Raw genomic sequence first — 11,387 nt, 5'->3', positions numbered from 1 at the left:
TGACCTGTTTACCTAGGAGAAGAAATATAAGCTCAGCATCTGTGCACACACAGATGGATCCCAACAGAGACCAGGAAGCCCAGGGGAGAGGGGGCATCTTTCAGCCATTCCATACTGAACTCTCTCAGATCCTGCATTCATTAGGGTAATTGGATAATGTACCTTGGAGTTATCCTAAGGTTGAGTATCCAACGTGATTACATGTCGTTTGCTGAGGGGCCTGATTTCCAGGAGTTGCTGGAGCAAGTGTCACACAAGAAATTATGCTTTTGAATCAAAACCAACTTCCTCCTGTCCCAATTCTACTAGTTAGAAAACTCAGATAACAGGATATAAAATGAAGGTCTAAATGTTTATTAATGACAACGAAGATCTAAATGTTTGTTAATTACAATAGAATGTAAAATCACGGTTTGCTAATTTCAAACAAACATCGTCATTAAAAAACTTCAAACAAAAAAGTTATTTTGAAAAATTCAAAGTAAAAAATCTAGTACAAGCAAAGATAACATTCTGAAGTGTCATCAATGAATTTTTGCATCGACTTCCCATCACAATAATATTCATTTATATCTTCAATCTTACACAGCAGCCAAGTCACAATGAAAGTGACAGCAATTGCTTCCGAAAGGAAACCAAAGAGGCCCAGAGTGGTTATTCTTTCAGAAGGATCTTGGGGAGTTGAAATAAGGCTGGCTTCTCCACGGCAGACAATGTGATGGCAACAGCAGCTTCCTTTTCTCTGCCTCCGCTTTTCAACAGAATGAAAGGAACTCAGTGTAAGAGTCCCTCTCACAGCCAGATGCAGAGCCCAAGCCTAACCCTCAAGAAACGCTGTAATCAAAGCAAACACTTACCCTGCTCTTGCAAATGCTGTGAAAAGCATGTTAGAACATTCAATAGAATTTCTTCCTCTTGTTAATCTTCCTCTGAATTTTTAACACAATCTCTCTGGCTTGCAAGAATAATTTCAATAGTCAGGAAATGACAAAAAAAAAAAAAAAAGCTGAAATGTTTGGTTATATAGCATGGATAAAGACTCACAAACCTCAATAATGAAAGAGAGCACAGCCCAGGGTACACAAACCTGCAAAGTTCAAGTTGTGGAGTTTACGGAGGAGAAAACAAGTTATCATTATACAAAAACCCATGGTGCCTAACTAGTTAGGTATAGCACTAGTTTCCTGACAAACAGTATCTGTAATTAACCTAAACATCTAGCAGATTGAACTGTTTTGAAACATCTAAAAATGTAGCACAGGTTTTAGAAATTTAGAGTTTAGTGAAATTGTAAAACAGAAAACGTAGATTTCATGAAGCCAATGGAAATGATGTTAGAGAGATGCTTAAATCACAGCAAAGCCACTATCAAATAGGTATCTGGCATATGGCGTAGCAGGACAAGAGGACAAGAAAACAAGAAGGAGAGGAGGAGAAGGAGGAGGAGGAGGAGGAGGAGGAAGAAGAGGAGGAAGAAGAAGAAAATAAATTTGCAAGGATGATGGTAATAGGTACATCAAAAAAGAAAGTTATGAATGTCAAAACACGGAGAAAAAACTGATGAAGTGCAAAAATATTTATTCAAAAATGACCATATCTATAATATTATTCTAAAAAGTAAGTGTGCAATAAAGTACATCAAATACAATCAAATAATTTTCCTGAAAAAATTATACCCCCAAAAGCCACATGATTCATTTTTTCATACTCTAAGTTCTAGGATATAGTTGCCGTTACAATATGAAGATGGACTTTTCCAGATAAAGTTTTAATCAGTTTATAAATTTTGACCATGCAATTGTACTCCCTGTTTTATGTAGTGCAATTTTCCTCAATAACAGGTCTACTGTGTTACAAGTCTACTGCTTCTTGCTCATATTTGCTCCTTTACAGCTCTGGTAACTGTTTCCTAACATCTCAGAGAATACATCTCTAGCTGGTCCAAGGCCTCCTTCAATCTGGAGGCTCATCTAAATGTTCTGCATCAAGAAGTATTTTATCAGTCTTCCCTTGCCAACGTTGTCCTTGAGTCTTATATCACTTTGAGCCTTTGACCTTGACCATGGACTCTTCAAATGTGTATGAAGAGAGAGATGCTAATTTTATGTGTTACTATGCCAGAACACTTTCTCTCTCCATTGCCTCTTACCAACAGCACCCAGCTCAGGGGCAGGCTGATTTCCCGGTCCCAGCTGCAGAGTCCTTTGTTCCTCTCTATTGCAGTATGACAACTTCTCCCTTATAGGGTTCACGCTCCACTGGGGTAGGTGTGCAAGTCTGAAAAAGAACATTTTAGGTATAAATCTGAATTCTAGCTTTGCCATTTGTTAAGTATAGAAAACTGGCAAGTCAAAACACCCCTTTGAGCCTACTCACTCATCTCTGAAATGGAGGGAATACAATCCCTCTCCCAGACCCATGAGATTTCTCAAATACAAAGCACTTCTTTCTCTCATTCAAAAGATATTTATGAAGCAAACACAACCCTGGGCACAGAGGATAAAGTAACGAAAGACACACCAAGCACTCTGTCAGTGGGGAGACCCCTAACCCCCACCCACCAGTGGGAGTCTCTGTCCACTTTCTATGTCTGGTTAGTGCTTTGTGGGACTTCCATTTTGGTTCACTATTGACTCAGTCCTTTCCTTCACCCTAGATCCTGTCATTGTCTTGAAGAATATTGACAAAGGGAAATGAAGTGCCAGCTTCCATTTCTGTTCCCCAGTCCCTGGACATTGTGGTGCCCGGAGCTGGCCCACCCCTGAAACTTTCAGCTCATTTGCTCCCCCACTCTCTGACCACATCCTCCCTTTCAGCTCTTAGGTCTCTGTATTTTTTCCTCTCCTGGTTTACTTTTCAAGCCAGAATGGATGATGTATCTTTAAACCCAGGGTGACTGTATAATTTGTCATGCAAACAGTGACTCTTGTTAAAGTATGAAGGGTACTGAATGTTGAATGTAATTAGCAGGACTAATTCAGAACTGGCCAAACAAACCAGGATTTATTTCCACCTTCTCTCAACCCCGGATCTTGCCCACAATCTAAGGATCTTGCCTTTCTCTCTTTTCCTTTTGACATTTGTACTCAGCAAAATCCTGTGGCACATTTCAGTTCAATCAGCAGTGGTTTCTGCAGCCACTTTCCCCTGGGAGAGAGTGATGTAAGTGCACAGGTCTCTGTGTCACCTGCCTTGCCACTGTGTGTCCCTCATCAGCTCCCACTTCATCTCCCTTTGGCCCCAAAAATTCTTTGAAACTATACTGATGTTCTCAGCTGTCACTTTTTTGTCTTGCTGGGCGTCCTTAGGAACTGATGGCCAACACCAATGATTTAAGCAGGACCATCCAGCCTGGGGCCCCAGCCTGCTCATACACAGGGGCGGCTTGCTCCAGAAGCTGGTCAGTCCCTTGGAAGATCCTTCCCTGAACCCAGAGGCAGGCTCTGGGGTGGTACATGACTCAAACCAGGCAGATCAGCATCCTTCCTGGGACTTTCTGCCCACCCTCTTTTGTGCCTGAGTGTCTCTGATTGATCTTCTGTAGCTCAGCCCAGAAAGGCAGCAGTGCTGGAAGCTTTATCCTCCATGCTGTATCCGCTGTCCTGCTTAGCACAGTTTTCTGTAACCATTTGGTCTCTCCCAGCGGGCTCAGGGCCAGCATATTGCTCTGTTTCTCCATAACAAGTACTCAATAAACAGTCGATCAATTTTTACCACCATGTTAGTGGGGAGGCAAGCTCCACCTGAGCTTTCTATACTCTTTGGGTAGGTTGCCCTGGCCTGGGCTGACTCAGTTTCCCCCGCACTTCTTTGTTGTTCTTCACCATATATCTGTTCTCCAGACCTTGCTCTGTCTTTGGCTGGCAGCCTTCTGTTGGCAGACTCAGGTGCCCTGGTTGTCTAAAAAACCTCTTTCTGATGTCTCAGTCACTGAACTAGCAAAGCCACCAGGCACCTCTTAGGCTGGCTGGTCACTCTGGTCACACTGGCCAGCAAATGGTGCTGACCTGACTGGCCAGGTTTCATCTACACACAGTTTCCCTCTTTCTCTGCCTGAGGCTCTAGGATGGTAGAGCTGGTTTCCTGCTAGAATAGCCCAGGGACATTGACTACTGCCAGGTCCACCTCCTCAGAAATAAACCCGCCCTCCTGGGGAGTCTTTTGCTGTTCTACACATCACAATCTTCCCTTTTGATAGGTAAATTGATAGGAATCAAAGAGCATTTAGCTTCTGGTCTCAAGCTGCCCAGTACTTTTAACGTTTTAATATTTTCTTATCCTCAGAAGTGGGTTGCATAAGCTTTTAATGCTAGACTCACACTTTGTCACCTGCGTGCTGCCCCTGCCCCAAACACTGTACACTATGCATATTATAGAACTCCAATACATGTTTGCTGGGGTACAATGGAGAGATGATGGTGCTGGTGTGGCAGAATTTTGGCTGTCACTACATTATTCAGAAGTTCAGGTGCACATTTGTTTTCTAAGTAGACTTAATCTACCACTCTGAGGGAAAGTGGTCTTCCTAGTTCGCTCTAGTGACAATAACGGATCTCCATCTGAAGTGTGAGGTGCCAGGCCCTGACGTGAATGCTGGCATCTGGTGGGATCAGTGTTTAGGACCAGTTGGTTATCCCAGGGGTTGGGGCCAAAATAAAGTGGGCTTCTTTCCTTGGTATCCCAGATGGCCATAGTAATCCAGTCTCCCAGCTTAATGCTTAGAGGACATTTGTGCAGCTAACACACACAGAAAGACCAGGGTGAAGCCTCAGAGGGCTCTGGAGTGAACAAGGTTCTGATGCCATGTGTCCACAGAGGCTAAGATGCTAAAATATCAATAAAGACAATAGAACTGCCAAATGCCACACAGCAGACACTGGCCGACACTAAGCAATCCAGTTAACAGTGAGTCCCTGAGAATGAGCCCAAGCTTGCCTGGGGAACTCAGAGGCATCCTGCACACTTTGAACTGACTTCTGTAGGGACAGTGAATCACTAGAACATGAGGAAACTTTAGGTTCAATAGAGGTGATCTATACAGTGATAATGTACATTTTGCTAATGTTTTAAAATCCACCAAATGTTTTTATTTAATCTTCGCATTACCCCATGAGGCCCTGATCTGGTGGCTCTGTTGGTTGGAGCATTGTTCTGTACACCAAAAGATTATGGGTTCAATTCCCAGTCAGGGCACATACCAAGGTTGAGGGTTTGATCTCAGATGGGATTTGTAGGGTAGGCAAGCAATCAATGCTTTTCTCTCAAATCAGCCTCTCTCTCTCTCTCTTTCTCTTCCTCTTTCTCTCTCTCTAAAATCAATAAACATATCCTCAGGTGAGGATAAAAAAATACTCTGTGAGCTACTTCTAAAGGATCCCCTCGTATCAAATCTGGATCCTTTGGTGGTTTTCCCATCTGAGGGTAACTGAACCCTACATGCAGGAGGGGAGTCTGCAGAGGTGATATCTTGAATAAAGATGTCACACCTTTATTCATGTGGGTGTCTGCTTCCCAGAGTACCCTGATGAACCCAATTGCCAAAAGCCCCCCGGGTCCCTGAATTTGCCTGGGAAAATCTGATAAATGGCCCAGCAGATAACCCTAAATAGACACCAATTTGTAAGGAAAAATACAACCATCCAATAATAATTCCTTCTTTGAAAATCAGCATTTGTCCATTCTGACATCCCAGGAATATATTACATTAATTGTATGTGACAGCAACACCAACAATATCCAGGAGCAGCTGACAGTTCAGCCCAGGGTAACAGTCACTTAGGTACAGCTCACCTGGTCCCACTGTGGGATCCTTTTGTAAATATATTCAGTGAATGGTTTGCGAGGAATAGACTTCCCATCTCATGCTGTGACACTGACAACTCCAGCTTCATATACATCTTTGCCTCTGGAAATGGTCACTTAGGGGCACCCCATGGCAAACCATGCCATTGAAGATGTTGAAGTTATCAGCTTAATGATGAATTTTGCCAAGAGAGTCCTGTTTGTAAAAACAAAGAAGCTCCAGGTCATCATCAGCTCATCTGACAAATATAAAATATTAAAAGAATGACTCAGAAGATAATTTAGCAACTCTATTAGGGCATAGCTTCATCACTGGAACAAGTGACTTTAAGAATAGAACATGGCATTAACATTTCATTACACAGTAATTACATTTTCAGAGAGAAAAACCCAATAACTCATTCTTTATGGTGATTGATGAGAATGGGGTGGGTGGAGGGAAGGCATTGTCTCTCATGTTTAAAATTTAAAATTAGTATTTATGTGTCTAAATAACAAAATATTAATTATAAAAGATTTCCAACAATGATGGGTCTGATGAAGACACTGACTCAATACCGGCTCTACAGAAATTTAACTTTTCACCAATGCCTCTGAGACTTCCTCAGTACCTCTCCCCAAACACCATTCCTGTTCCTCCCTTCACAGAGGCAATGGCTAATTGATAGTCACCAAATTGAATTTTATATTTATCAAGGCAAGATTATATCTTGAGTTTCTTTCCCTTGTCCAAGGCAAAACTGGAAATTTGAGGATGATAAAAATAACAAAATATGTTAGAATGATGTATGCAATGCATTTGTAATTCATCATCACTCTCAGTAGTTTATTAATACAGTAGTGCCCCTCATCCATGGTTTCAATTACCCACAATCAACTGCAGTCTAAAAATGTTAAATGAAAAATTCCAGAAATACACAATTCATGAGTTTTAAATTCTGTGCCATTCTGAGTAGCGTGATGAAACCTCGCACCACTGTGCTGTGTCCTGCCCAGGATGTGAATCATTCCTTTGTCAAGCATAGCCATACTGTATATACCATCTGCCCATTAGTCACTTAGTAGCGATCTCAGTTATCAGATCAACTGTCATGGTATCACTGTACTTGTCTTTAAGTGACCCTTACTTTCCTTAACAAATCACAAGTGTAGTAACGTTGGCCATTTGGATAGTCCAAAGAGAGAGTGCTTCTCTTAAGGGAAAAGGAAAAACATAGTATATATAAGACTCAGTACTATCCATGGTTTCAGGCATCCATTGGGGGTTTTGGAATGTGTCCTCTGCGGATAAGGGGTCACTATTATGCCTTCTATCATACACAGTATGGTTGATGACTTCCAGGCAGGATATTTGGAAATGTTGGATGTCTCCCTAAATCTCATTGAATGGAAAATTGTTGGGGGGCATTCTGTCAGCAGTGAACAATATGAGCAGAACCTGAATTCTGGTAGAAGTTTCTACAAGCCATCTCAGGAATGGATTGAAAGTAAGTACTTGGCTAAAAACCCCAAGGATGGCTCAAGGGAAGAACAGACCAAAGCTCCTAATGAGTAACATGGGATGGGGGCTGGGAGATTCACAGGTTCAGTGTGCTTTGGTCCTAGAAATGAGGGAGACCATGCTGACTTGGTCCTTAGCTCCAGGATCCCACACCCAACTCCCTACTTGCTTTCCATACCTAACGTGTCCAAACAGAATTCTTCATTTTCTGCGCCTACCACCACCCAACCGCTCAAGTCTGCTTCTCCCTTAAGTTTCTCATTTCAGGAGATGACTCCAGCACTTAGCTTGCCTCACCGATCAACCGTCATCAAGCCTGTTGGTTCTACTTCCAAAACCATAAATCCCAAACCTGCCTGCTTCTCTCCCACTCCACGGCTCCACACCACCACCCTCTCATCTGGATGACCCCCAACACCTCTTACTGGCCCCAGTGCTACCATGCTTACCCTCCCACAGTCCTCACTACTCTTCACAAAGCTGCTCAAACGATCACTTTAAAATTATAATTCTATCATGTCACCTTCTTGCCTGAAACTTTCAATGGCTCCAATCTGTTCCCCAAGACCCAAATAACTGTTAAAAACACACACACACACAGATGATAATAACAAAAAAGAATCTGCTCCCAGTGAGAAATGTCACATCTTATTTCATCTTTATAACACCACTCAAGGTAGAGAGTACTTTACAGGTAAATAAATTGAGACTCAGAGAGGTGAAGTAACTTGTCAAAAGACATCTGACTACATAGTTTGATAAACTTGGGATTTTTAAATATTTTTAAGTTAACATTAATTTTTAAATCTGTTCTGTATCACTGTAAGTTTCTCTTTTCAAGAATGTTGTATAAATGGACTCATACAGTATGTAACCTTCTGAGACTGACCTGTTTTTTACTCAGCATAACTGTTTTGAAGTTTACTCAAGTTGTTGTGTGTATTAATAGTGCATTCCTTTTTCATTGCTGAGTTATATTTCAATGTATAATGCACTACAGCATATCCATTCACCTACTGAAGGACATGTGGGTTGTTTCCAGTTTTTGATGGTTATGAAGAGAGCTGTTATCAACATTCATGTCTATGTTTTGTGTGAACATTTCTCTAGTGTCAATACCCAGGACTGGAATCACTGGGTCATGTGGCTGGTGTATACTGAGACAAAAAGCTCTCAGTGGTCTTAGGAACCAAATCACTGATATAAAGAAAAGTTTAAAAGATGGGTAATGAATAGGAGGTAGGTACAAACACAACAACAATAATTTAAGCACTAATAAGGAGAGAAGGGTCTGCTCAAATAGTAAGTTACATCACTAAAACAGGGAAAGTGAATAAACTATATAAAAAATTACTAAGTGTAGAATGAGTTATGAGTTGGTGATGAAAAATCCAGACTCAAAGAAAATCTAGGAGATAACAGAGAAGAACTTCAGACCTTCAGGTTCGAGTACCTTTTTTATGACCCTTACAGTCTCTCTGCTGTAGTGTTTCCATAGTCTGGGCTGCTGCTTGCTCATATATCACAGTTTCACTGGTGGCAGGAACTTCTGGGCTTGAATTGTAGAATGTTACACAAACGTGTCTGCACTGATAAATGTAGAACACACAAAAGTTTGTGCTGAAGTAGTGGTTGATGTACAAGAATGAGAGGCGAAAACCCTAAATCACAAAACCCTATTTTTTCCAATGGGAAGCTGAGTTACTGACACTCTTAGAAACATGATCTAATGGAAGAAATAAGCTCTATATGCAAAAATTGTCATTATAATATTGCATAAACTACTGAAAAACTGAAGCATAATAATTCTCCAGTGGTTATTCAATGGAATACTGGGCATCTATGAATGACTAGAATTAAGAATATGCTGGAGAAGCAAAGAAAGCAACAATTACATAATATTAAATTTAAAAGTTATGGAAAGTATTTAAACTATATCTACAAGGAAAACACATACGCATGTGAACAAATACAAAAAGAAACATACAAAGTGACATGTTTTTGTGAGCTAGGATAAAACAAATACACACACACAAAAAATACATATATGAAAGCAAAGGTCTGTGACAAAATATCACATCAGATTTCTCTACCTCAGTCAAACAAAGGCTACCTTTGATACCTTGATACTCTCCGCCTTTGGGTAAGCAAGAGCAAGAAGGCAACTAGGCAACATCTAAGCGAGTCTTTATAATAAAGCATTATGTAAATGAGGCCAAATTAACACAAAATGTAAATTCTAGGCATTATCATCAACAGCAAAAAAAAAAATAAGTGCTTCCAATTTCATGCAGGAAAGTGTCTGACAGGGTGTCCGCCCTCCCCCGGCTTTTCCCTTCCAGCCAGAGCTGCGATTCCCCATCTCCTTAGCTTTCTCGCTTCTAGTTTACCCCGAATGCACTTCTCACTGTGAAGTCTGCCCCTTTCCCCGCCCTAGCACTCTGCTCAAGAATCCTGGTCTCACCTCAATGATAACTCAGTCAAGTTGGAAAAAAAAATCCTGGTCTCTAGAAGTTGACCCTGAAGACCCAGAACAAAACTGAGCATCTTTGCTCTGTTGATTATCATGATCTGAACTCATTGCAATGATCTCTTGCTAAGTCCCTCTTCTCCTCCTTGGTGTGCACGTTAAGTAAGAGACCATGTGAGCAGTGTAACAAGGGCTCAGAATCACTTTTACTTTTGGAGAACACTAGTATTTGTACATTTGTAACCGTGCCATTGAATGTTTAAAAAATGTGGGGTATATTTTCAATATTTAATTGTTTTTTAAAAAAGTATAATGCAACATCATTACAAGATTTATAAAATTATTGTAAAATTTATTTAAAATCTATTTATTACTAGTGCAGTATGGGAGAGGTGGTCCATTCTTGGCATGAACACAAGTTCAAAGTCACACAGTGGCCTTTGTAAGAACACTGGTTGTTTCTTTGAACATGTTTCCTCCAACGCAGGGAATTTCTGTCCCAGGGAAGAAGCCAGAAATGTGCCTTCCCAGTCTCCTTTGCCACTGGGGCCCAATCATGTGATGTGGCCAACTCTGACGTGGTGCCTTAGCACCAGACTTGGCATGGCACTACATCTCTGGAACCTTTTGGAACATCTCCTTTTGTGGTCCTCCCAAAAGGATAACTCTGAGGCTTTTCTTAAGTGTACAGCTGGAGCCCAACAGCCGTCCAAGCTTTATTTCCATGTTAAGTCCCGGACAGAGGTGGCATTAAGCCCCATCTTTTGACTGGGGCTGCTGTCCTCCAGCCCCTGGGAGCAGACCCATCTTTCTTAGAATGTCACAGAAAAAATAACAAAACACCCTCCAGATTTTCATAAGTTGCCCAAAGGGGCACCCTCTGATGCAGCCCGGGCCCAGGTATGAAGGCCAGTGTCAGGCTAGCAAAACCTCCTCTGCAGAGCTGGCAGACTGGCTTGGAAGGCAGCAGGAGCACACGCACCCAGGCTCTGTCTGAAAGGGAGGCTCAGTGAATGGACCAACACATCTTCCTCATAAGGTTCAGTGACATCGGGAGATAAATTGGAGCAGGTGTCATGGATTTTTGCAGTCGTATTTTAGCTCTTAAATAGGTCACACACAAGATCTCATCTTGAGAAGTGCTTTCATTCTCCCTTCTTCTGGGCTCAGCACCCCAATTTTTTTAGAAGTTTTTCTCTCCCATTGGAGGTAACCTGGCAAGACTCTTAAGCACATGCCCTGTTCTTCCCTAAACAAGAGATGGGCAGTTGCGTTCTGTTTCCCAGGAATCTGAGTCTTTGGCTGAGAGACAAAGAAGAATTAAAAGTGATTGGACGTTGCGTCCCTGAACATGGACCAACCCCTGCTGCGGGCTGCCCGGGGCTGTCCTGGCCGCTGCCCTTGGGAAGCCTGGAGCACTGACTGCTCCTTCTGTCTCTGAGATTCCCATGGCCTCCATAGAGTGTGGTTTTGCTCAAGTGAGAGCAAGTTGGTTCCCATGGTTTGTAGCCAAAGACCCCTGAAAATGACCTTGCATTTTGAAGAATAGTAACTCCCATAGATGTCTCTGGGACAGAGTTCAAAAGTCTGACTCAAAAAAGAAAAAAAAACAAA

General features: G+C 41.8%; 1 protein-coding gene across 1 annotated transcript in view; it reads right to left on the bottom strand.

The window, feature by feature from the left end:
- Nucleotides 1-2,214: 2,214 nt before the first annotated feature.
- The window catches only part of DPYS (dihydropyrimidinase), a 71,618-nt gene continuing 62,445 nt past the window's right edge, over nt 2,215-11,387 (bottom strand). The window contains 3 exon segments of the mRNA XM_090284885.1: nt 2,215-2,277; nt 5,791-5,919; nt 5,921-5,998. Of these exon segments, the coding sequence (XP_090141011.1) occupies nt 2,215-2,277; nt 5,791-5,919; nt 5,921-5,998 (270 nt within the window).

Source organism: Furipterus horrens, unplaced genomic scaffold, assembly GCF_987537825.1.
Source record: "Furipterus horrens unplaced genomic scaffold, mFurHor1.1.pri manual_scaffold_7, whole genome shotgun sequence".
NCBI classification, from domain to species: domain Eukaryota; kingdom Metazoa; phylum Chordata; class Mammalia; order Chiroptera; family Furipteridae; genus Furipterus; species Furipterus horrens.
The sequence above is the reverse complement of the archived record's forward strand: the minus strand, read 5'-3'. Positions and strand labels throughout refer to the sequence as shown.